Below are 26,039 nucleotides of genomic sequence, written 5' to 3' on the forward strand. Positions count from 1 at the left end.
TCCATGCCGTTACCCAGCACTTTAACTCCAGCGGTGTTTGCCGTGCCCATGGCCCTGGTCCCCCCTCCAGCCCCAGACATTGGGGTGGCCCTCGGGATCCTGTCCCCGTGCCAGGCGTGGGCACGGTGGGCAGCCCTCCCTTCCCCAACACGCCATCTAAGTTATTTATATCAAAGAGAGCAAAGGTTTATTTTTGTAGTTTGTACAGGCGGTAGTGGGGACCGAAGGTTTATTTTTAAAGAGTAAATATATATATTATATATAAATTACCTGCTGTGTCCGGCCCGTTATCCTGGGGGGCATAGCCGGGGGAAGGGAGGATGCTTGAGACAGATCCAGCTGTGTGTGCACATGCAATGGGGTGTGCAATGGGGGTGCAGGCTGTGTGGAGACGGGTGTGTGTGGCACATGGGGGGCTGGCAGTGAGGTGTGTGTGTCCAGGGCTATGAGGTGCTGGGGATGCTGGCAGGGCTTGGGGACGGGGTCACTGGTGTTGGTGCTGGGTGGGTGCAGAGGTGCCGGGGTCTCCCCTCACTCTTAAGCCCCACGTTCCCCAGCTCGCTCAGTCCCTTCCACACCGGTGCATGGAGGCGATGTTGCAGCCCTGCGCGGTGCTCGCTGCCCGCTGCAGCACAGCCTCGCTGCCGCGGGGGGGCAGCACGGCCCCGGGGAAGTGCCCAGCGCAGGGCCCCGTTGGGGGCAGCAGTGCGGCGGCGGAAAGTGGGGCTCACCCTGTATCCCCATCCCACAAGGGACTCCTTCCTGCAGCCCCCCCCCCCCGGGTCACGGGGGTGTATGGGGGTCCTCACACCCACCGCATAGCCCAGCTCTAACCCCCCGTTCCCTCCACTGCTTCTTGGGGTGAACCAGGAATCCTGCTCTGACCCTGGAGCTGTGGCATGGGGCAAAGAGCTTTATGGATGCTCTTGGCCACGGGGGCACCCCTGGCAGTGCCCAGCACCGCACCCTGCCCCACTGCGCCGGGGGGCACTGCCGCTGCCCAAACCCCTACTTGGAGTGTGGGTCCAGGTGACGGTGGTGGTCGCGGGGCCGTGTGCCGCGCCGGGGCCGGCAGAGGTGCGAGGGCACCCCACTGCCCTTCTTCAGGGCATGGGATCGCCAGGCTGCCGCGATGCTCTCTGCCTATGGGGAGGGGGACAGGGATGGTGGCATAAGCATGGCCACAGCGTGGTCCCCCCTCAAACCCAAACCTGCAGCATCCTCCAGCTGCTGAGGTGAGCCAGGACACCGTGGGAAGAGGCAGAGACTCACCGGAATGAGCAGATCCCGCTGGTTTTGGCTCTCCAGCGTTGCCAGCTCACTGGGTGCCAGCAGGGGCAGGCGCAGCTCCTGCACAGGCAGGGCAGCCACCTCAGACACTGGGCGCTCCAGGACAGCCTACGAGACAGTGGAATGTAAGGGATGGGGTTGGTGATGTCCTGGGGCCCTCTGGGTGGCTCTGCCTGACGGGGGACACCATCCATGACCACCCCACCGTGCCCATGCGTTGCACTCACCGAGCTGACGTGCGCCCACTCCCTCACAGCCTGCACCAGGTCCAGCTCGTCCACGGCCAGGCGGTCACTGCGCAGCACCCGCGCCAGCACCACATCAGAGAGCTCGTGGAAGCCCTGTGTCTGCACCACTGCCTGCCAGCACAGCGCAGCACTGGAGCGCTGGTACAGGGGCCCCACACACATCCCTCTCCCTGAGCCATCAGGCCCATCCTGGTGCCATCCCTGCCTGGCACCCCAGCATTTCCCCAACCAGACACCCATCCCCTGGCATCCCAGCACCCTCCTTTTCCTGGCACCCTGCATACCCTTAAACACCAACCTCCAGTCAACCCATTCTTAGGGGTCCTGCACCCCTGCCTTGTAGAATCACAGAATGGTTTAGGTTGGAAAGGACCTTAAGATCATCCAGTTCCAACCCCGTGCCATGGGCAGGGACACCTCACACTAGACCTTGTTGCCCAGGGCTCTGTCCAACCTGGCCTTGGACACTGCCAGGGATGGATGCCACTACTACTTCTTTGGGCAGCCTGTTCCAGCGCCTCACCACCCTCACAGTGAAGAACTTCCTTATATCTAACCTGAACTTCCTCTGTTTAAGTTTGAATCCATTGCCCCTTGTTCTATCCCTACAGTCCCTGATGGAGTCCCTCCCCTGCATCCTTGTAGGCCCCCTTCAGATACTGGAAGGCTGCTATGAGGTCTCCATGCAGCCTTCTCTTCTCCAGGCTGAACAGCCCCAACTTTCTCAGCCTGTCTCCATACGGGAGGTGCTCCAGTCCCTGATCATCCTCGTGGCCTCCTCTGCACTTGCTCCATGCTGTGTTCCCCTGTGTTCCCCAGTGTTCCCCATGCCCCCCATGCCCTGGGGTACCCCATGTCATGCTTCCCCATGCCTGCAGCCGTACCACAGTGCAGCCCTCGATGAAGGCCAGGCAGTGCTGCTGGAGGTCTGTCTGCCCATAGGTCACTGCAGCCTGTGGGACAATACAGACACTTGCAATGGGGTCTGAGGCAGGAGGGACCCCCCACCAAAGCCCTGCTGAGACTTGGGCACTCTTAGGGACCCAGGTGGGCTGAGCATCCATGTGTGGGGATGCCACAGTGCGGATGCGGGGGGAAAGGGCACCAAGGTCCCCCTTTCTGGGCCTGCCCCACAGCAAAGAGTTTGGTGGCTCCATCACCTGACAGCCCGGCTGTCAGCAGGAAGCACCTGACTTTCCACTGCTGCTCAGGGACATCACCCAGCCCTAGTGGGCAAGGAGCCCCAGCATTGCTATCACGAGGTCACAGTGCAAGGACATGGGGCCACACGTCCCCAGTGCTCCTTGTGTGAGCACGGGGTCAGCTTAGAGCCCCCGCATATGCCCCATGCCCTGGTATCAGCCCCAGCCTGCCCCACAGATACCACCATCCCCCTGCAGCAGGAATTTGGGGTGCCCTCATACACCCCCAGCCCTACCCAGCAATGCTGGTCCCAGGGCTGGCACCAGGAGGACAAGTCCCTGTCCCCCTGCAATGGCAGCCCCTGCATGCAGGGTACATGGGACCAGCACAGGCAGGGTGAGCATCGCCTCCCCTTCCACCATGGCACGGGACCGGGACTGACGCAAGCTGGGAAGGAAGGGAAGATGTTTTCTTCAGGTTTGTTTTGTTTTGGGGTTTTCTGTTTGTTTCCTCCGGGTCAGTTTTAGCTCTGTTTATGCCAGGGTGGTCTGGCACCATATCTGGCAGGGGCTTCTATGCTCTGGGGCCAGCATCTCACCACAAGAGCATCACTTTGTCCTGTGGGTAATGGAACAAATCCCCTTACCCTGGGGAGCAGCTTCGGTCTCACCAAGCAGCATGGTAGCGCCATTGGGACCCCCCTAAAAGGCTATTTTTAGATGCCCTAAATCTCAGCAGGGTTTTGGAGCTGGCCTCAAAACCATGAGAACTCCCAGAAACCCAGTGCATCCCAGTTTCATACAGATGATGGCAAGGCCCTGGCACTGGGGAGCTCTGGCCAGCTCTGTTCAGGGCAGAGTGAGGACATTTCCTTGCCAGGCTGTGGTGTCCCTGGCAGCCCTGGTATGATGTGCCAGGGTAGGAAATCCTGCCTCACCATCCAGCCAAGAGCAGGAAGGTCAGCCCAATTCCTGTCCCAAAACAGGATGGGTTGTTTTTAACCCTCTGTGACCCCACTGGCGTCGCACTCACCTGCAAAGCCTCGCAGACCTGCTCCACGCTCAGTGTGTCCTTGATGAACTTGATGCAGAGCTGGAAGGCAAACGGGGACAGAATAGAAAGAGCAGAGACCCAGCCCTGCCACCCTTCTCCTTGACTATCAGCATCTCCATAACTCCCAGGACATGGGACAGGAGACATGGGGGGATGGCACCTCCAGCCCTCCAGGCAGTGATGGGCTGTGGGATGAGGACTCACAGCACAGCCTGTGGGTAGCCAGCCTGGGCAGTGACTCAGCCATAGGCTGAGCTTGACGCCACCAAACCCCAGCCAACCTCATAGCCTCAGGTGGGCCACCTAACCCTGGCCACTGTCCCCATCCGTGTCCTGCCATGGAGGACATCCCTGGTGCTGGCTGGGTGACCTCAGCTTTGCCCAGCCCTGCTTTCTGCCTCTATTTCAGTTTCCCTTCACTTGACTGTACTGGGTAAGATATTATAAAGAAACTAACAAATGCAAAGTTATATTTATAATAAGCACCCAAAATAGAAAAAAAAAGATGTGCAATCATTCACACATTAAAAAAAGCAACCATCACGTTCAAGATCCTGTCCTTTCTAAATAGCATCTGCTGTGTGCATCTCCAAGGAAAATCCCACTAAGCAGTACCTGGGATTGCAACGGCTATCTGTCTGTCTTACCACCAACCCTAAGGGGTCAGAGCCCCTAGGAAACCAAAGGGGATGTGACATGGAGGGAGGAACCTTCTGCTGGAGCAGAAGGACCCTGAGTCATTTGCAACAGGGACATGAGGTCACCCTGCAGCTGGGGACACAGTCAGGGATTTCCCTTGGTCAGCCCCGTTCCCTCCCCTCCTCCTCTATGGCTCACTGCAGGATAGCCCTCCGGAATTCTCGTGTCTGGGGCACCGTATCCCCATCTCCTGCAACACCCTTTGTGTCCCTTCAACCAGCTCTTTGACAGCCCCGTGCCACATCTGGGCTGTGCTTGTCCTCATGGGGTGATGTGGCAGGTCTCGTCCCACCACCCCGGCGCACAGCAGCCCAGGGTGGCTCAGCTCCTCCGCACAGTGGGAAGAGAGGGGAAGTCCGGGTGTGAGATGGCGGGTCACGCGATCAGCCGTAATCCAGGAATCATCCCGATGACGTGGCCCAGCCACCCGCCCCAAAGCCAAGCTGCTCCAGCTCCTTCCCCTCCTCATCCGCCTCCCACCCCTCCTGTTTGCTCCCTGCTGCCTTTCCAAAACCTTCTCTCCTGAGCAGCACCACCCTGGCAGCACCAGAGCTGAGCGCTCTCTAGGAATGGGGCTTTCCCTACAGCATCATCCAGCCAGATGACCAAAGGGCACCCGTGGGTGACAGCATTGGGGCTTTCCTGCAGGATATGAGACTCCATAAGCTTCCCAGGGATTCCCCGGCTCCCACAGGACTCCTGGTTGGTACAGCATCCCTTCAAGGGGAATCCCACTGAAGAGACCCTCTGGGATGGAGAAGCAAGGGCTGAGCATGCATTGGACCATGGTGATCCACCCTCAGAACCACCTCCAGCCACCACCCATACAGAGACCATCTTGGGGTGCTCCTCAGCATGGGGGCACTTGGGGACCACCACCCCCAGAGTAAGCAGTGCTGTACCTTGCATAGGTCCTGCAGACCATATTCCACTGATGAAGTCAGCACCTCCAGCGCCTGCAGGCAAGAGAGACCTTGTGAGCATCGGGTGCAGAAACAGGCATGGCAGCCCAGTGGACAAGAGCATGTGTCCTCCTGCCTCTGTGGGAGCTCCCAGGTGGGGTATGGGAGAGAGGAAGGGCTGCCCCATAGAGGCATATGAATGTGTCCTGCTCTGGTGTCCCCATTCCCATCATCCAGGATGTGCATAGCATCCCGAGGCTGGGGCAGATACACGTAGGACAAGATGCTCTGGACACCGCTCTGTGCTAGGCTGAGCCCCACACACTCATTGCACTGTTAACCAGCCATAAGGTGTCATACAGAGCATCCTCTCCACCTTCAAAGCACCCCCAACCTCTGCATCCCCCCTTGTCCCTCTCATGCCCATGGTCCCTGCCAGCCCCATCCCCACTCACGATGTGGCTGTTGAGGGTGACGCTGTTGGTGTAGAGGAACTCGATGACGGCCAGGAAGACCTCGGGCTGCACACTGCCCAGGATGAAGGGTCCTTGGGGTGGGATGCTGCTGGGGGAGTCCTCGCTGCCCGCCGGCCCCTGGCTGAGCATCCCCCGGAAAGCCTGGCAGCGGCACGCCAGCACACAGCGGTGTGCAAACACCTTCTGCTGCTCCCGGCCCACGACGAATGTCACGTCACTGCATGGAGAGAGGACCATGAGGGATGAGGCATCTAGGAGCTGGGTCACAGGATGCTCTCTGGAGCTGGGACAGGGCACATGGGTAGGGGCTGGCTGGGTGGGTTTTTCTAGCAGAAGCACAGAGAATCCTTGCTTGTGGCTCCTTATGGCCATCTGAAAGGTGGGGTGAGCAAGACAGGTCCTCTGGAAAGCACAGCCAGCCACAGGTACTGAGCACAGAAAGACGTGAGTGCTGGCACAGAGCAGGGCGGAGAAAGGCCAAGGACAGCTGGAGAAAGTGGCTTTCTCTTTTGGCACAGCAGAGCAGGAGAAAGCACGGCTGTCACGGGGCTCAGCCTCCTTGACTCACGGGAACTGAGTCATGGGCTCATGGATGTGCAGCCTCTGGCATTGCTGCCAGCGGGGCTGGCACTGGCCTGTGGTGCACTCTGAGGCACAAGGTCCACCCCGCTGCCCTTGTCCCACATCGCCTCCCAGCACCATGGGAGTGTTCCCCTTCCCAGGAAAGGGAGGCAAGGGAAGGGGAAAAGGGACCTTCTAGCCTATATGCACCATACAGCCATGGCCTCTCCTCCTCTCTTTCTCCATCACAGCAGGACAACAGAAGACATGCCACCCAAACTCTAGCTGTCACTTGGCCATGCACAAACCCATGGCCCAAACCTCATGGTGTCACACAGGGAGATGGATGTGCCCACCAGAGGGAAAGGCACCTGGGTCATCCCACATGTCTATTGGGATACACATGCTGGGGCATGCTAGGCAGCATGAGCTGAGCCCTCCATGTTTGCTACTGTAAGGGGGACTGAATTAACTGTTTCGTGGCCGTGGTCCACAAAACAAGCAGGGGAAGCAGTCTGTGAGATGTGGGATGCAGGCTGCAGTTACGGGATGCAAGGTCTGGGATGCAGGATGGAGGTTCAGGCTGCAGGATGGGCAGAGGATGAAGGTTGCGAAATGCAGAAAGAAGAATGAAGGCTGTGGGATGCAGGCTACAGGAGGAAGGATGTAGGATAAAGGTGACAGATGCAGAGTGCAGATTTCAGGTTGCAGGATGTAGAATGAAGGCTGCAGGGTGAAAAGTGTGGGATGCAAGCAGTGGGCTGGGGATGACCAGGCACTGGCAGATGCTTCCCCACTGCCTGGTGCTGTGGCTGGGGAGTTTTCACTGGAATTTCTCTTCTGGGTGGCGAAAACTTTCAGCAGGGACAGGGGTTTCCTCAGATAGCGCTGACATTTGTGCCAGGCCTCAGCACAGGACCACAGGGCCAGCCCGCTGCCAGGCAGGACATGCCCTGTAGGTGCTGGGTAGCAGAGGCAGCAGCTCTCCATCTCCACTCACTGCTGCGGGAAGAGGTAGCAGGGATGCCAAGCACTGCCACCTGCCTTCAGTGCTGCCGGAAGGCTGGAGGTATCAAAGGAAAGCACTGAAAGAGCCAAGCATGGATAGCTGGCTGCCCCTAGGGAGCAGGGTGACTACAGCACCCTCACTGCTGGCAAGGGCAGAAGCCTCAGCACGGGATTTTGCCTGGGACATTGCCTTGCCATGCTGGCGTCACTCCCTGGGACAGAGAGGATCTGGGCACACTTGGGGTCTTTCCCTGCTCCGGAGAAGTGGTGGCTGCCCCAGGGCGGAATGCACCCAGCAGCCCTGGGCTGCTGCAAAAGCCGTGCGGGCTCCCCATGCTGCCGGGAAGTACTAACGGCCCCCCCTCCCCAGCTAGGCTCAGATCCATGGGGAAGCAGCACGGAGCAAGCGCCGGGGGCGTCGGCACGGCTGGGGGGTGTGAGCCCCCCAAGCCCTCACCTGAACTGGGGGTTGTTGACCAGGGTGCGGAGGGCAGCGGTGAAGGCGGCCGCTTCGCCCTGCATCAACCGCGCGGAGCAGGGACCAGCCATGGGCTGCCTTGGGGAGGAGGGCGGAGGAAGGCGGGGGGAAGGCAGGAGGCAGGCGGGAGGCTGGGCGGCCCGGGCAGCCCGCAGGGAGGAGGCCGCTACACGCCATGGCCCATTGCTAGGGAAACCTGGCATGCAGCAGAAGGGCTGCTGGGGAGGCAGTGGCAGGGAGAAACGGGTGGCGAGTGGGGAAGCCCATTCCTTGCTGCCGAGGCAGCTCCATTTGGGTGGCTGCCGGGTGGGACTGGATGGCTCGGTCCATGTGGCATCCCCCTGATGTGGCTCACAGCAGGGCACCAGCACCGGGGCCTGTCCCCCCTCCCCAGGCAGTGGCTTTGCTGCAGAGAAGCCTCTGGATGCGGCAGATGGGGGTGAAAGGAGGCAGATGGGATTTCGGGAAAGGCAAAACGTGCAGGTTCAATGCACAAAGATCACCAGCACCTTTATATGCACAGGCCCCACGGAAAGCTGCTGGGCATGGCTGAGTGCCCTGCACTGGGAGATCGGGCCCCTGAACAGCAAAAGTAATCTTTCCTGCTGATGCTTCAGGTCAAAGCCCTGCATCTTTCCTATCTGCTTAGGACACGAGAGCACAGGCAGAAAAAAGCATAACCAGCCTCACCCAAGCACTGCACCAGGGGATGCCCAGTCCCCTGTCTCCCAAGCCTGGCTGGACCCAAGGGACACCATGAGGGTGCCTGCAGAGGGACCCGTCTTTGCCTATCAGTGGTTGTGGAACGCAGAGGGAAGCACAGGACCCACAGCAGCAGCCCGAGGGAGCAGGGTCCAGCTGCCAGCGCTTGGCAGCGCTAGTCTGCGGCAGGCTATAAATACCTCTGATGGGAGATAGAAACACAAAAGCCATCTCGTCTTTCCTCAAATAGCTTGGCAGCCGGGCCAAACAAAGACACATTGATGGGGTGGTAGTGGTGTACCAGCTGGGCCGGGCTCCGACAGGACAGAAACCCCCTCAGGGCTGGGAATCCCCAGCAAACCTGCCCTCGGGCCAGGACCGTGCTCAATGGATGCCCATCTGCCCCTATTCTCCCTTGATACAGGGAGAAAAGGACGTAAACGATGTAAAGATCAAGCTGTTGGAGATGCCAGACCCAGTGCAGCCCATAGCTGGGTGCAAAGCATCTATCACAGTGGCTATTCTCCACTCCTCCACGCTCTTCCTTCACACATTTAACACAGGGAAACATTTTTTGAAGCTGGCAGGGAGCAGCCAGCATTGGAATGCCCGGAGTGACTGCAGCTGTCCAGAGACCAGGAAACAAGGAGTTACAGGAGCCATGGCCCAGAGCAGCCCTGGAGAGCTGCAGTATCACATAGCAACACACTGTAGGAGCACAACAGGTTTGTCCCTACCAAGGTTGGTCCTGGGCAGCCAGGAGCACAACATTGGCTGGAAACAAGTCCCCTGGGTTTACCCCTGCAGGGCAGGAGCAGGGCTAGTGGTAAGTGTGGGACAGGGAGCTGGAGCAGAAGGAGCTGCTCCCCTGTGCCAGGGGAAAGGCTGGGGATGGGAGAGCTGAGGGCTGGGTGGACTTGGGTCAGTGGTGGCTACTGGGGAGGGAGGTGCTAGAGAAGGAAAGGCAGCTGCCATGGTCCCCCCAGCCCCTTTCCATGGGATTGCAGGAGTGAGAGATAAGTGAAGCAGAGATGGGATGAAGAACCTGTGGGACAACCTACCTCCTTCCTGACACTCTCCTTTCCAGGCCACCCAGATGGCTGAGCAGCCCTCCGCAGAGGTGTCCGTGCCAGCCCAGGCATTGGCTGCAGACAACACTGACACCCACCCACTCCGAACCACCCGCCGTGGGTCCCAGCCCCATGCACGGGGCACGGAGGAAGGCAAACCGCCGCTCCTGCTCTCCCGCCGCAGCTCCATCCTCAGCACCCTGCCAGCAGCCCTGGCCAGCCGCCGCAGCTCGCTGGGGGCAGCCCCAGGGGGCAGGCGCCCCTCCATCGGCCCCTGGATGTTCCACAGCCGCGTGAGCTTCTCCGGGCTGCCCCTGTTCCAGCCCATCCTCAAGACCCGCCTGGAGAACACTTACAGGATAGGACCAGATGAAGGCTGCAAGTTCAATGCAGGGCGGGTGCAGCGGGTGCTGGAGGGAGCCTTGACCGGTGCCCTTGAGACCATGGTCTACATGCCCCAGGGCAGTGCGCTGCTAGCCCAGAACCTGGTTGAGATGCTGCAGAGCAGAGCAAAGGAGGTGGTGCCACCCCGGTACAAGCTGGTCTGCCATGTGCTGCTGGGGCAACAGGCACAGCAGAGCCTGCTGGTGGCCAGCCAGGCACTCTGGGACCCCGAGAGTGACAGCTTTGCCTCCGCCACCTTCTCCAATGCTTCCCTCTTTGCTGTGGCCACAGTGCATGGGGTCTACTTTGAGTAGGACCTGCCTCTCCCTCCACTCAGTGCTGTTGAAATAAAGAGGTTTGCACCAGCTCTGGCTCATGCCTGCAGTCTTTCACCATGGTGTCAAGGAGCAAGGGATGGGTGCACCTCAGTGCCCTGATGCTCACTACAGTCCCCAGCCTGGGCTCACAGCCACACCATAGCTTTCACTAGCACAGTTTACAAGACCCAAGCTGCAGCAAAGGCAACCCAAAAGGCTGCATTACCCTGGAACTGGTGTCTGCCCAAGGCAATGCTACAGGGAGCAGCCCAGGCTGCTTCCCACAGCACAAGCCGCTCCCAGGCAGATTGATTACACAGTGATGGGGAAGGAGGTGACAGATTACCTTCAAAACAAGTTCATGGAGCACATTAAATTCCTCCTTTTTCCTGGCTCCAGTCCCCGCTCATATCCCATCACATGAGCTGTCATAGGGCAGGGACCCAGGCAACCCACCAACCCCAGGGCCTCAGCTACTGCATCTCAGCAACAGCATGAGAGCAGGTGGGTTTGGTCCAAGTGCAGTGACAGTTGGGAACGAGACTTTGGCAGCAGCAAGGAGACACCAAGGCAGTTCCAGAGCTCCACAGGCACCAGCAACAGCTAATTCTGCCCTTCCCACCATCCACAGGAACAACGGAGGTACCACAGAGGCTCCTCTCCTCCATCCTGTGTCCCTGACCTTGTCCTCTGGCAGCAGCAAGAGGGGTCCTGCCTGGCAGGCAGAAACAACCTTAGAACAAGGATGAAGATTAAGCCCTTTGGTGCCCAAGCTCCAAGCAAGTCAAACACAGTTTGCCCTTACACAAATAGATTTTTTTTTAGGTGAGTCAAAGACAGGGGAGCTGCACATGGACAGTCCAACAGGAAAATAAATAATTCCATATAAATAAGATACATAAATAGTCCCACGTGGCAGAGACTGCCTCAAAACAAGAAACTTCCCTGGGTTCCAGCAAGATGAGGGCTCCTCCAGGCAAGCCCTTGAATTCCATCCCCCCCCTTTATCAAAACATCAGGTTGTACCAGACAATTCACAATTTAGGAGCAGACAGGGCACATTGGGCCCACTTTCCTTAGTGTAGCAGTTGTGGAGTGGCACACACCAGCCCACACAGCCCCTGGCAGGGCAGGCAGCAAGCTTCACCCCTGTCCACCCCTGGGAAGGGGTTTTTCCTACCCCACAGCAGCCTTGAGGCCAAGGCTGTGCCAGTCCTCTCCAGGCCATGGAGAGGGTTCAGTGAACTGGTGCATCAGCCGGGGCAGGCTGGAGCACCAGGGTACAGACAAGGCACAGCCGACCACGAACCTGGCCGCAGGGCACTCACCCACCACCTCCCTCCCTGTGCCACCCCAGTCCCCCCCATCGAGAACAGCACAACAAGAGCAGGAGCTACCAGTGAGAACACAGAGATTGCCCACAGCCAGGGAGCAGCAAGGATGTTCAGGCCTGCTGCTGTAACCACATCCACGTGTCTTTAGTCCAGAGTCCAGCTGAGCACCGGAATACAGGGTGCCCAGGCAGGCGGCCAGCACCACAACATCCCTCCCATCCCATGGGAGGGCAGAGGGAGACCTCTATGTCCAGTGAAGGTTCCCCCAAGATCCCACACTAGGCTTCAGCACGTTCTTGGAGGAGCTTGAGGATGTATCTGAGGCGGTGGTGGAGCTCAGGAGAGCAGCCCAGCTCCTGGATGCTGCACAGCTTGTAGGTGTAGGAATTTCGCTCCCGGTTGATGTAGGTGACAAGGCAGGAGTGGTCAGGCTTGCTAATGATCACCTTGGTATGGTCATTGTAGAAGTTCACCTAGGAGACAGGTTGGACTTGGTTTAACCCATACTTCCCATGGCATGTCGGGAGCCAGGATGGAGCCACACTTCCTGCCTCAACCCGTTCCTCCTCCCCAACCTGCCCAGGAGCATCCCTGCTCCATGCCCTATGGCAGGAATGCGCCAGCCCCAACATCAAGGCACACACAAGTGGCCGACTGAAGCATCATGTCCCTCACAGGCTGGACAAGCTGTGACCAGCAGCTTCGGGGACTGGAGCAGCACCCTGCACCCACAGCTGGACTGTGCATGTGGGCTGTGGCAGACAAGATCTAACACATGCCACAAATCCCCTCCTCCCCATGGGTGTCTGGGCATCTCCACTGTGCCCCACACATACCTGGAGGGTGCCATTGCTGAAGAGCATGAGCAAGGCTTGGTCAGTCTTCACCCACTGCAGGAGGAGCAGGGCCGGCTGCCCAAGGTCATCTATGCTGGGCAAGTCACCTCCCTTAGAGAGAAGAGTCTTCATTAAGCCACTGGTCCCATACGTGGGAACACTGTCATCAGCATAACACAGCCAAACCCAGGCACCGGGAAGACAACTCGCACCCACCTTCATGAGATGCTGCTCCATGTAGGATGCAAAATAGCGCAAGACACTCATCTGCCCCTGCAACTGCTCAGGGATAGCGGCCACAGAGAACACAAGATGCTTGCTGCTGGTTGGGTTGTAATGCACAGTCCTGTGAAGGAGCAGACCACGATGAGCTTTGGGGCCACCCAGCACCAAACCCACCCTGGCATTGCCTCCCCTTGCCCCTTCCTACATCAGGGGCTTCCCCAGGGACACTATTCCCTTCCCCACCACTTACCTGTGGTTGGGGGAAAGAGTCATGTGCGTGCCATTGTTGAAGAGGACCCCAATGCTACGGTTGGAGAGCTGGTAGCCAAAGCCATACTTGTTGGAGTAATCCACCCACTTGCTCACCCAGACAAAGTGCTCGTGGCGGGCCAGGGAAGCCGGGTTTTTCCCTGCTGCTGGAAAAGAGAAGGGGTGAGCAGAGCGAGAAGCCAACCCCCGCCCACGTCTAACAGCACCCAAATAGCAGCCATGCCTTCATCCTGTGGGGAAGGGGATGTACAGCTCCCTGCCCCATCCCCGAGTGGACCAACCGGTTTACCTGGGGGCATGGAGGAGAGGCAGGTCCGCAGAAGCCGGACAGCCGACTCGATGATGGCAGAGGTAGTGATGCAGTCTTCAAAGGCTGCGGGCAGAAGATGACAGGCTGAGTCAGCCAGCTCCGCTATCAGCCAGGGCAGCACAGGAAGCCTGGGACAGGCTGAGGTGGCCCAGGCAGGTATTGCTCACCCTCACAACTGCTGGCCATTGTCCCTCGGATGGAGGGGGATGCAGACTTGTGAGATGTCTCCTCCACCACTGTCTCCACGGGGCTAGAGCTGGCACTGCGGCATGATACAGGGGCAGCCTGCAGAGAGACTTGGCTTTATCACTGTCCCCACTTGCTCCCCCCCCTGCAAAGGAGGGTGTGCATGGGCTCAGGGGTGTTCTCACCTCGTTCCCTTCCACAGTTTTATAGCTCATCTGCCGGCAGATCGAGGTCTTCATCAGCCCAGTGACCAGCTTGGAGATGTCATCCTTGTCTTCCAAGGAGCCTTTCTTGGCTGAGAAGAAAGGAAGTGATGAGCACAGGGGATGGGGACATTGTGGCCACCCCTCCCATTCGCTCAGCTCTCTCATCTGCCCATGGTGGTGAGCACAGCATCAGACAGCTGCCTCCCACTTTCACTTCCCAGTTCTCATGCAACAGAGGGCTTCCAGGAGGAACTGCCCCCATGGGTTTCAGCACCGCATCCGCTCTCCAAGCGCACACCCATGCCAGGCCACTGGTGCCAGAAAGGCAGGGGGGCAAGCACAGCTTATGCTGGCCCCAGGCAGGGGGTCCACAGAGACCCATCAGGAGGTCTCTCCAGGAGGCAGAACCCACTTCTCCCTGGAGGAAGAGTCACCTGGGCAAGCACATGGACTCACCTTTGGGTTTCTTCTTTCTAAAGAGGGTCTTGGTGACTTTAGCAAAGAGACTCTTTGCTGGGTTGGGGGGATTCAGCTCTGGAGCCATCACACAGCTGCTGGGAGGGAGTTTCTCAGGCGTGTAGCCCTGCAGGGAGGTCAAGGCAGAGGTTTGGTTTCCATAGCCCACGTGCTTCAGGCAGAACAGCTGCCCTGGGCTGACTGCAGTCACTCACAACCCTCCTGACAGCCAGCTTGCATTTTCTCCAAGCCTTGGCCCCAGGAATGGCATCAGTGCAGGAAACAACCCATACTATAGGGACAAGGCAGTGGGAGCACATCAGATCCCTCAGTTCCCCCTGCTGGCATTTGGGCAGGACATCAGCTGCTTCCTTTGAAGGACTGAGACTTGGGCTCCAAGGACAGCACAACACAGCCCGGAAAGCCTCATTCCACTTGGAGAAGGATCAGAACCAAACCCCAACATGCTCACCTTGAAGAACTCATGGTCCAAGATCTCCTCAAGGGTGAGGCGGTCCTGAGGGTTGCGTCTGAGGATGCTGGCGATGAGGTGCTTGGCGGGCAGGGAGAGGAAGACAGGGAGGGTGTACTCCACTTGCTTGATACACCTGTACGTCTCCTTGAGATCAGAGGTCTCAAAGGGAGGATTCCCACAGAGCAGGGTGTACCTGGGAGGGGATACATGCGCCACTGTCACATCCCCACCAGGCTTGTGACTCAGCAGTACTTAAAGCAAGGAAGTTATTGGCATTTGGCCACCACACCTGACTGGGAGCACCACTTCCAGCCTGGGCTGCCCTGCTCACATCCGGCCATGCTTCCTCCTAGCAACTGTTTAGAGCAACAGGCAAGGAGCATTGGGGAGGGAGAGGGGGCTGGTGGGCAAAGGCCACCTTCTGCCACCATCGCTCCCACCCATGCGTGGCTGATGGGGTGGAAAGTGGAGCAGGAAGCCTGCAGGCAGCAGCCAGGCAAGGGGCTGGATGCACTTAAGCGATCGCTCCCCAAGCAAACAGCAGCAGCTGCCACCAGACACTGAGGTTTTCCATTGTTTACCAGGTTCACAGGGCAGTGCTTTGAACCAGAGCTGAGCACAGCACAAGAGCACCTGCCCTTTGCTACCCTGTGTGCACAGCCCCGCATGGCTGGCAGCACCCCCTCCAGAGCAGGGCTGGTCAGGATCCAGCCACTCTCCACCCTCCCTCCCCCTGCCTTTTGTTGGGCAACCACTGCAAAGCCACAAGGCAGAGCACAAGGGGACTTCCTCATTGGGGCTGCTCCACAGCCCAGCTCTCCCTTGCTTGGACCCTTCCCAACCCAGCAGCACAGACTTACATGACACAGCCCAGAGACCACACATCTGACTCTGGCCCATGACCCTGCCTCAGCAGCACTTCTGGGGCCAGGTAGTTGGGGGTCCCACATATTGTCCTATGGGGCAAAGCGCCAGGTCAGTGCATCCCCTCGCAGACACCCTTCCCTGCTCCAAGCCCTGGGATTTAGCTTGCAGACTGTCCTCCCCATTTCACTTTGCTTCGTGGCCCAAAACTCCCTCCACCTACAAGGAGCCCCATGCAGACTCCCCCCTCTCCAGCTCCCAGGAGCAGCTGGTCCTGGGGAGCCGTTGGGAAGAGCTTGTCCTAGAGCCGGGGAGGAACAGAGCCTTTGTGTCCCGGCCCTGCACAGCCGGCAGGGCAGCCGGGCAGGCACAATAGCCATAGTCAGCACATTGTTCTCCCCGACGGCTGCAAGCTCCCTCCTGGAGGAGCCACAAAGCCCCCAGCCCCCTCGCCTTGCCTGCAGCTGGGGCAGGAATCGCTCCCCCACACCAGGAAGGGACCCTAAGGCTTCCCCTCCCCAGGCCAGGGGATGCCACTCATCCCTCCACCCTCTCAGGAAGCCATAGGAGGAAGGGGAAAAAAACCTCAGAGACCTCTGGAATAGGGAAGCCTCAAACTTACTTTTTCTTCTGGTCAGAGGTATCCTGGCTAGCAGCTAGCCCAAAGTCCCCCACTTTCAGCTCCATGTTCTCATTGATGAAGAAGTTACCTGCAATTCAAGGGTGATGTGTCACCGCAAGTCCCTCTGGGGCACCTCGCTCCTCACATGGCACCCTGCCCCAACCACAGCACTCACCAAGCTTGAGGTCTCTGTGCAGGATGCCCTTGAGGTGAAGGTATTTTAAGCCTGAGATGATCTGTTTGAGGTAATAGCGCACTTCAGGCTCCAGCAGTGTGTGGCGGGCCTTCCAGATGTGGGCCAGGGACTGCAGAGGGAGAGAAGACAGCTTGGTGATGGCAGGCAGGGAGAACAGGCAGCCCTGCTGACTAGGCATGGGGCAGGCAGGGTCAAATCCAGTTCTTCCAGAAGTTGCACATCCACAAATAATCCTTCTTCCACAGCCATGACCTCAGCAAACTCCACACAAAGTTGAGGTTGCTCAGCAGAGCCAGGAGAACCACTGGATTTATGGGGGCCCCACCAGGAGCTATGGGCTGCCAGCATGAGCAGGCAGCCTGAGTAGGACAGGCAGCCAACAGCGTCCCTGATGCCATGCAAAACCACACAGCTTATGGCTGAGCTCAGAGGGTGTGACAGAGCAGGCAGCCCAGGAGAAGGGGAGTGCTAGCAAAGCACCTCAGATAAGGGCTGCTCCAACCAGCTATGGCTCTGTTTAGGAGATCCTTTGACAAGAAGGCCACACCAGCGCTCACCTTCCTACTGCAGTGCTCCAGGAATATGTAGATGCTCTCTGAGTCCTCAAAGTAGTGGGAGAACTTGACAATGTGCTTGTGGTGCAAGTCCCGGTGCAGCTCGATCTCATTGGTGATCTGAAAGGGAGCAGCAGTACCAGGTGAGCACAGGGCCCACTCTGTGCCCCACCAGCCCGCCACTTCACCAGCCCCACAACAGCACCCCACCAGCCCCACAGCACCCACCTTCTCCCGCTGGTGGGGTTTAGCCACCCGGCTGTGAGGAATGACCTTCACGGCATAGGTTTTGTTGCTAGAGAGATCTGTCATTTCATAGCATCGTGCAAAGCCACCCTGCAAGGGAAGAGGTGGTTATGGATGGGTGAGAGACAGCTCTTCGCCCCTGCCTGCTCACAAGCTGCCTCCTCCTCCTCCATTCCCTTGCAGCACAGCCCAGCAAGCGTCACACGCTCCCTCCTGCTGTGTCGCCCACTAAGATCTGAACTGCGATGCTCTCAACCAGCGATTTTCTTCACCCAGTTCCTGTAAAACCTCCAGGGCCATTTTCCCCTCCCACCATGACCGGGCTCCACATCTCTCCACATGACGGATCGATCTGGAAAGTCCTGCGCGGGGCAGGAAGCCCAGGGACCGGAGGCCACCGAAAGGCAGCCCCATGGAGACAGGTTTTTCCTGCCGTGATGTCACCTCCAATCTGCACACTCAGCCGCCCGGGCCGGGCTGGGAATCGGCACCCGCCTCCTACACACAGCGCCGGCAGCGGGAACAAAAGTTGCGTGCGGCGGAGCGGCGCGGGCCGGCATCGCTGGGAACCGGGGCACCCGCGGCCCACGCAAGCCCCGCGGGGCGCCCCGAAACCGATGCGTCTCCGATAACCGCCGAGGCACGCAGCCAGCCCCGGTGATTCACCCCTTCCAGCGCTGCTGCGGGCCCACCGGCAGAGGCGGGGCCGGTGGAGGCGGCGGTGGCAGCCGAGGGGGCCGCAACCAGCACCGGACGACCCCGAGGTGGGGGTCGAGCAGCAGCGTAGCCCCCTCCCCGCACCGGTTCGCGGCTCCCAGCCCCGCACACCCTCCCCGTACCCGCTCCCGGGTACCTTTCCCAGCAGGCGGCCCTTGCAGTAGGAGCGGCCGGAGATGGGGTCGGTGATGATGCGGGTGGTCTCGGCGGCGCGGGGCGGGGGTACCGGGGTGTGAACAGGCGGTGGCGGGGGACAGGCGGCGGGGAAAGGGGGGAAGAGGCCGGCGGGCTCCATGGCTGAGGCTGCTCCACCACCGCCGAGACCCGCACACGTGGCCCCCACCACCCCGCGCTGCCGCTGCTGCTTCTGCTGCCGCCGCGGGAATCCCGCCGGTTTTATCAATGGGCGCGTGACGTCACCCGCCGGAGCCCCGCCCCCGGGCAGCCCCGCTCGGCTCTTAAAGCGGCCGCAGCACCGAGAATGAGGAGCGGGGATTTGAAAGGGGTGAAGGGGTTTTATGTGCCCATTGGGACCCTTTTGCCAGCCGTGAGCCGCGGGGGGAACCCAGCCACGGCCCTGCTGTCTCCACTGCACAGAGTCCCCCCATACACCCAGAGCACCCCCTGCCTCTCCTAGATACAGAGACCCCCATAGACAATCAGCCCCTTCTTGACACAGGGATCCCCTACAGACACACTAAGACCCCTCCTCAGCTCCCTCCCCTCTCTCCCAGGACACGCAGAGTCCCCTCCCCACACAGTCTATAAATACACACCCACAGGACACCTCTCCTCGCAGGGATGATCAGCCTGTGTCACACGAACCCCTGAGGACCCCACAGTTACACTCCATGGAAAGGCAAAAGCCAGGGTAGGATGCAAAGCCCATGTGTTCACTGTGGACCCAGCCCCTCACCCCAACAAACATGGATGCAGGCAGAACCTTTCACTCTGTGCCAGGGGCTGAGGAAAGGGCTCACAGTCCACCCCAGGTGGGGTGCTGGGGACACATGGGACAGTGAAAGGTGCAGGTGAGCTCCCAGCAAGGCTGTCCCATGGTCAGGTGGCCCTTGGCCACACTTTGCCCTGGCTCTAGCCAAGCCCCAGTAGCCCTCAAAGAACCCTGAAGAGCCGGTTCCCTACAGCTGCCAGTCCAAGACTGGGAACCTGCGGGACTGTCCCAGTAGGGACCTCCATCCTGGCTCCTTGGTGCTTGGGCACCAAGTCCTGGTGGCTCTGGTGTTGCGGGGTGGCCTGGCTGGGCTGTCCGAGGTGACAATGGTGCCTGGGCAGTGTGCCATAGCAGTGCTGCTCTCTCATAGCCATAAGCAGGACAAGTCTGTGTCACCTGAAACAGGTCATGGCAGGATGCGGATCATCTCTCCCCACAGGAGCTGGCAGAGGTGGCTGCAAACCCACAGCCCACCATGAGCCTGGAGCAGCAGCATTGCAAAAGCCCTTCAAAAGCGGATCCCACTGCTCATACTGCCCACAGGGTGACTGTGAGCACATCCCTTGCTCTGTGCCTCAGTTTCCCCCACTGCAGCTCAAGGCTCTTGTCACTGATGCTGAAAGTGCTCCTGAATATGCAGAGTTTTGCATGAATACCCAAGGCCAAACAGCCTCGTTCTTCACAGCACATCCCACTATAGCAGAGGGGAATGAGCCCCCTATTTTGTGCTGCAGAAAAGCTGAGCAAACCTGCAAGACACAGCAGAAACAACTCAGATCTGTCTGCTTTTCTCCTCGGGTTTCCAGCTTTGGCAGACCCACCACCCGGCAGCGAACACGGCTCGAGGGGGGCTGCTGCTCCCTGGGGAAAGCTGTCTGTTTCCACCCGAGACCCAGGGCTCCCGGAGCACAGGCAGCGTCATGGAGCAGCGCTGGCTTTCCGATGGAGGAGCATCCTCGGCGGAGCTGAGTCAGTGTCTGGAGACAGCCCATGGGTGGAGACACCGGGGAACCTGCTCCGGGCTTGCCGCCGGACCCCTGCAGAGGCACAGAGGGGACCAGCGAGGGCTGAGAGCTGCCGGCTCCACTCCTGCTCTGCCTGGCTCCAGGAGAGAGCTTAGGCTGGGTTTGGGGCATGGATGGACCCCGCAGCCTGAGTCCCACCAAGTTATCACCTCTCCAAGAAAGATGGAGCCTGGGAGCAGCCCCCATTCATCTGCAGCTGGGGTCTGTGGAGATGCAGGGCATGGAAAATGGGGTTTTCCCATCACGGAGCTGGGGCAGTGGGAGAGTGCGGCTCGACATCAGCAACCTGCCCAGCCTGGGCAAGGGAAGGCCTGCTGCTATTTAAATGGTATTGCAGGAAAAGAGATCCAGGGTCTTTGGGGAAGCGTACAGTGAAACCAGGACAGGCACCTGATGCAAGTTGCACAGAGGGAAATCCCATCTAGATACCAGGAAACTTCTTTACCCCCTGTGAGGATGGTAAAATGTTACAGGAGCCCAGAGAGGCTGTGGCATCTCTGTCCTCCACAATACTCAGACCTGGCCTGGTCCCCTAAATGTCCCCCCACCCTCACAGTATTCAGGGATGCTCAGCAGCATCAGGAGCAGTGATGCTAAACCCAGCTACCAAGTTGACTCTACGGCAGGGATGCTTCTCATGGCAGCTGCATGCATACAGTGCCCAGGCAGAGCAAAGGGGTGTGGATGAGCTCCCTGGCATTGGGGTGACAGCCCTGACCCCCTCCAGAGTGGGATTTTTCCCTTACCCGGTGAGCTCCTGCAAAGCATGGGGCTGCAGCCACCAAGGAAGAGGAGGAGGAGGAGGGAAAGGGTGACTGGTCCCTTGGGTGACTGGGGAAGGAAGCTCGAGCTCCAACTCCAGCAGAGCAAACCTGCCCCAGGGGCTGGCTCAGGATGTGCAGAGGGGAAGCTGCAAATCTGGGTAAAGCTGCCTGGAGGGAGAGATGAAAGCACTCAGATCCCTCAGGATTAAGGAAGCACTTGGATATGGGGTGGTATGTAAAATGCCGGTGCTGGGAGGTACCCCTTGGGAGGCAGGATCCAGCCCAGGGAGGCTCAGGGAGCTCTCTGAAATCTTCTGCAATGGGGCCTTTGGCTCAGCTCCTGCCCCGGAGGACAGAGCAGGGGAGGCTTTGCCCCAAGCAGGGTGTCAGCAGGCTCCAGCCCGTGGGTGCCAGCCGGGGGCTGTGTGACTGTGCCCAAGGCACCCCGGAGGCACCCCTTGTCGCCCCAGGCCAGTTGCTGCAGGCACCTCCCTTCCCTCATGGGCCTGAAACGGCGATTTCCTGCGTCCCACCCCAGCAGCCTGCCGGGATTCAGCCAGCCCTGCTTCCCTCCCTGCTCCCTCCCACCCCATCCCTCCTCCCAACAGAAATCCCTGGCACAGGATTCGTTGCTGCAGCATTTGCTGCACAGCACGAGGTGCTGGCACCCCAAACCTCACTCACAAGACAATGCCCACAGCAGGACAGGGCAAGTCTGGCTGCCAGAAACCCCCCCTCTGTGGGATTTGTGGGTCTGGGACAGACACAAGCAGGATGATGGGTCTGTGCTCAGGCCAGGTCCCATTTCACCCATCTCCCACAAATACTGAAGCAAAACTGTGGGTGCCACACCATGTGCCTCAGTTTACCTAGTTCACACTGTGGTGAGCACACAGGCACTTTCAGGGTGTGGAAAAACAGCTCCCCTCTCCAGCACTGCTTCTCCTGTGGGCTGTCTCATGTCTGATTCCGCTCCTCCTTCCTGTCTTGGGACTTGTATGAGATGAAAGGAAGCCATAAGGGGTCCAGTGATGGAAAGAGGAGCTACCTCTTTGCCCCCATCCTGCCAGCATGTCCACCCTGCATCCTCTCCCCAGTGGGGCTGGGAGTCGCACTGTGCACAGACATGGGGACCAGCCAGGCAGAGCCCTCTCCCCATCCCAGGATGGGGGCAACTCAGCAGACCCCAACCTGGCCCCTCTCCAGGATCCTGTGGGACTGATGCTGAAGTATGGAGAGGTCTGGAGAGACATACAGCTGTGGGTGGGCCAGAACGGGCTGGAGACGGGGGAAAGCTGGGAAAGGACATTGCTTCGGGGGGATGGAGAGGAGAGGGTTGGGGAAGGAATGGGGTGCTGTGGTTTATGAAGGGAGGCAGAGGAAGTGGGGGCACCAGGCGTATTGGCTATAGGGGATATATTGTAAGCGTATTTTGAGGGGTTTTGCCCATCACGGCTGGAGGGCCCATGGCTCATGGGTGCCTGGGGCACAGGGAGCCCATGGCCCGCCGGCGGGGGAGGGCAGCGGGCAAGGTCCGGGGCGGGCTGCGGCGGGGCCGCCCCGAGGCGAGGCGGAGCCGACGGCCGCGCCCGGCGGGGATCGCGGCGGGGACGGAGCGGCCCCGAAGGATGAGGCGTGCGGAGGCAGGTGAGGGCGCGCCGGGCTCCCCGGGAAGGAGGGGAGAGCGCAGCCCCGGGGGTCGTTCGCTGCCCCCTGGGAGAGGCGGGACGTCGGGTGTGAGACAGCCCCGGGCTGGCGGGGAGCGGCGGCGGGGACCCGGGTGCCTTCCATGGGATGGGGCGGGGAGGGGAAGCGGGTTCAATCCAGTGTGGGCTGGAGAGAGGGGAGCGGGAGAGCCGGCCCCGCAGCGCGGTCACCCGTCCGTCCACTCTGCTGTCCCCGCAGGTGCTGGGCTGGGGACCGTGTCGCTGTGGGGCAGCCTCCTGCTCGCTGCCGGCCTTGCCCTCGACCCAGCACCGCAAAGCTGCAACTGCACGGAGCCCATGGACTTCCAGGCGTTCCGTGAAGCTCCACTCACCGAGAGCTGCTGCCTTAACTTCACCAGCTCCAACATCACACACCTGGACTGGGAAGCACTGGTAGGGGTGCGGGGGTTGCGAGAACTCTACCTCTCGCACTGCAGCATCACAGATATCAGCAATGCACAAGGAGTTCCCCCTGCCTTGGAGATCTTGCACTTAAGTCACAACCTGCTGGAAAGACTCCCTGGAAGCTTTCTGGAAGATGCCCCTAATTTGAAGGTCCTTTATCTGGACAGCAACCAGCTCCAGGAGCTGCCCAGGTCCTTCCTGAAAGCATCCACTCAGGTCCAGGAGGTCTACCTGGGCTTCAATGCCCTGACCTTCCTTCCCACCAGCCTCCTGAAGCCGTCTCTGCTCCATCTCCAGCTCTCCAACAATAGCTGGGACTGCAGCTGTGCTTTGCTCAGCACCCTGGAGGGTTGGCCCAGCCTGGCCGCTGAGGTTATCTGCCACACACCGGAGCGCTACCACGGTGTGGACCTCCAGAGCATCCCCAAGGATGAGCTGTGCCGCTCACTCAGCCTCAGCGCCCTCTTAATCTGCCTGCCCCCTCTCCTCATCCTCGCCATCGTCACCTGGTGCTTCTGCAGGCGGAAGAGAAAGACCAACTACAGCTTTCAGAGCAGGTCCCAGAGCCACCTGGCCACAGCAGAGAGGGGCAACGGACCAGTGCCTGCAGAGCCCCACCACTATGTCCCCTATGACCTGCCTGCTGCCCCCTCTGAGATTGAGAAGAAGGTGCTGCTGGGGAGCCAAGTCATGCTCCAGCCCTCTGTGGACCCTTTGGACAGCAGCAGGGACCTCTATGAGGAGGTGGAGATCCAGGTGGGATCTCCCAGCAGGTCTCAGATGCCAACCTATGAAGGGCAGCGGATTACAGGGCTGGGCAGGCAGCAGGACACCCCGTCCCCAAGGGCAGAGGAGCTGGGGGGCATTGAGCCAGAGGTGGACACTGTCAGTGTGAGCGAGGTCCTGAAGGACTCAGCTGACCGGGAGAAGATCTACATGAGTCAGTCAACCAACTATTACAACTTGGTACCTGGCATTGAGCTGGAGGACTCGGACAACATGGAGTATGAGAACATCGACCTGCACTGATGATGGGACTCAGGCTGTGTCTGGAACACAGCAGGATGGAAGAGGACAGGCAGTGGTGACAGCCAGCAGAGCAGAAGAGCCACGAGCTGTCCTGCCATGGCTTAACAGTGGCTGCTTGCAAAGCTGCACTTCAAATCCCCGTCACTTCCCCTGTGCTACCATGTGCACCCCTCGCTTGCCTTGTGCTACAGCTCAGCAAGGGGTCTGAGGATACAGCACAGGCTGGTGGTGTTTGGGGATTCACGGGCTGGCAGTGCCCAAGGAAGGACATGGAGAGGAGGTGGGGGTTGGTTTTGGGGTCGAGATGACAACATTGTGTGTGCCAGACCCACTGACAGACCCTCCATCCTCTTGCAGGAGCCAAATGGGATCTGGCATGGACTTATTGCTCCCCAGCCTGCAGAGAACAGGGTCTGGGAACATTAAATGGGGCTGGGGAGTGTCATGCATAGTTGGGTGCCCTGGCATGGCATAGAGAGCCTGGGGTTGCCCTGCCGGCTGCACACCACACATCCTGCTGTGTCCCGTGGGGGCTAGAAACAGCCGGTGCATGTGTGCTGCTGCATGCATGGGCATGCACGGACACGTGTGTGCAGGGACTGTGCGCAGTTAGCTGTGAGCGGGTGTGCAGGGTGCACATGCACACAGGGAGGCACTGGAGGGGGCCCCTTGCAGCATCCCCTGCTCAATGTGCTCCCAAGCCCTGTAGGATCCAGCTCTCAGTAAGAAATAAATCATTTTACTCCTGGCAGCGCGGCTCCATCCCTGTGTCAGTGTGGTTTGGGGTGGTGGGGAGCCATCTGATGGAGGGAAGTGCAGAGATGGGGGGCTTCGCTCCCACACCATCTACCTTCCCATGCCCTGTGTGATGCTCCAGTGTGGGTCTCATTCAGATGCCCCGGGGCCACTTTGCCAAGGTCGGGGAGCAGAGCTGGACCCTGGCTGAGGGCGAGCAGAGCCTCTGCCTTGAGCCGTGATTTACAGCCAGCTGGGGAAGGTGTCAGCCTGCTGTAAACGCTGCAGTTCCTGGCCAGGGCAGGGACTTGTGGGGCTCCTGGGAACGGAGCAAAGGCTGGGGATGCTGTAAATCACCCCCCTGCACAGGCACTCCCCAGCAAGTCTCACCCATGGGTGCTCCAGCCCTTCCCTTCCCTCAGGATGAGGGGGGATGCCAGTGCCCTTGAGCACCGTCACTCCTGCCCAGGGGTACGTTTCCCAGGCTGGAAGCCCCAGCAGCCACCCTGCACCGCTTTGCAGCAAGCCTGGGCCCGGGGCGGGCGCTGTGCCCGGGCAGGAAGGGAGGGAGCCGGGCAGGGCAGGACGCGGCGCTCCGGCCGGCAGAGGAAGCGGCGCTTCCTGCAGCGCACAGCGCGGCCTCCTGCAGCCCATGGTGGGACGAGCCACAGGCGCGGGCAGTGCTCAGCACCAGTGTGGGCTGGGGATGAGGATGGGATGGTTTCCCTGCGTGTCTCGCTGTCACTTATGGATGTTTACTGCTGGTTTATATCCCGCTGGAATTGTTCCCTTCCCACCCCTTCCCCAGCCCTGGGAAAGTGGCCCAGTGCCAGCCTTTAATATCCCTCCATCACTCCCTGTCACGTACTGCAGCCAGAGCATCCCGTGTGCCCTGGCTTGTGCCATTCCCAAGGGACTTGGAGGGACCAGGAGGTTCCTCAGTGCCATGCAGGACAGGCAGGACTCAGCCAGCCCTCCCCAGGGGCTGCAGCCTGGACCATATGGCTGCAGGCACTGCCTGTAGCTGACAGCGAGGACTTGAGCAGTGATGGGCACATTTTTCACCCATGCTCCAGACACTTCCTGCAGCCCTCCCTAGGTGCTGGCTCTGCCTGCACATCCCGGGGTCACATTCCCAGGGCAATGCAACCCTAAGTCCTTTCCTCTCGTCATGGAGCCTAAATTCAGCTGTCATGGCTGCAAAGCGGAATGACCCAGACCACCCCACTGAGTCCTGCCTCTGATGCCCCCAGCTCCCACTGCAATCTCCAGCCATAGCTGGTGTTAGGGAGGTGTGACCGACATGGAGTTCCCTGTTCCCTGCCTCTGACAACCCCAATCCATCATGGTCAGGGCTTGGCTGTGTGAGCCCATGCTGGGGTATTTAGAGGAAGAGGCACCAGCACTGGGTGCAGGCAGGTGTGGGAAGGGCAGGGTTGCTGTATGGGCGATCCTGCTGACGGGCCATAGAGCTTGGGGTGGGAGCAAGTGCATGTGCCCAGGCCCTGCAGCCTGGATAGTGTTGGGAACCCCAGTTCTCCTCAGTTTAGCCAGCAGCCACTGAGGAAAGGTGCGAGGTGCAGGGCTGAGCTGCG

The 26,039-nt window shown here is 59.7% G+C and overlaps 3 protein-coding genes across 3 annotated transcripts; 1 reads left to right on the forward strand and 2 right to left on the reverse strand.

Moving 5' to 3' along the window:
- Positions 1-1,008: 1,008 nt before the first annotated feature.
- BTBD19 (BTB domain containing 19) lies at positions 1,009-7,929 on the reverse strand (the record flags this gene model as incomplete). Its single annotated transcript, XM_080623466.1, has 8 exons — positions 1,009-1,143; positions 1,273-1,398; positions 1,518-1,649; positions 2,423-2,491; positions 3,714-3,773; positions 5,336-5,389; positions 5,791-6,028; positions 7,838-7,929. The coding sequence occupies 8 exons, from the start codon at positions 7,927-7,929 to the stop codon at positions 1,009-1,011; spliced, it is 906 nt and encodes a 301-aa protein (XP_080479592.1).
- A 1,727-nt stretch (positions 7,930-9,656) lies between these two features.
- On the forward strand, positions 9,657-10,328 carry DYNLT4 (dynein light chain Tctex-type 4; the record flags this gene model as incomplete). Its single annotated transcript, XM_080623593.1, has 1 exon — positions 9,657-10,328. One exon carries the CDS (start codon positions 9,657-9,659, stop codon positions 10,326-10,328), a length of 672 nt encoding a protein of 223 aa, XP_080479719.1.
- Positions 10,329-11,943: 1,615 nt separating this feature from the next.
- On the reverse strand, positions 11,944-18,123 carry PLK3 (polo like kinase 3; the record flags this gene model as incomplete). The annotated part of the gene is made up of 15 exons (XM_080623663.1): positions 11,944-12,138; positions 12,502-12,612; positions 12,718-12,847; positions 12,977-13,139; positions 13,286-13,369; positions 13,474-13,591; positions 13,678-13,787; positions 14,155-14,281; positions 14,627-14,822; positions 15,490-15,585; positions 16,116-16,203; positions 16,291-16,420; positions 16,869-16,985; positions 17,094-17,201; positions 17,965-18,123. 15 exons carry the CDS (start codon positions 18,121-18,123, stop codon positions 11,944-11,946), a joined length of 1,932 nt encoding a protein of 643 aa, XP_080479789.1.
- Positions 18,124-26,039: the final 7,916 nt, after the last annotated feature.

The sequence above is a fragment of the Psittacula echo genome (assembly GCF_963264785.1).
Source record: "Psittacula echo genome assembly, chromosome: 7".
Classification (NCBI taxonomy): Eukaryota; Metazoa; Chordata; class Aves; order Psittaciformes; family Psittacidae; genus Psittacula; species Psittacula echo.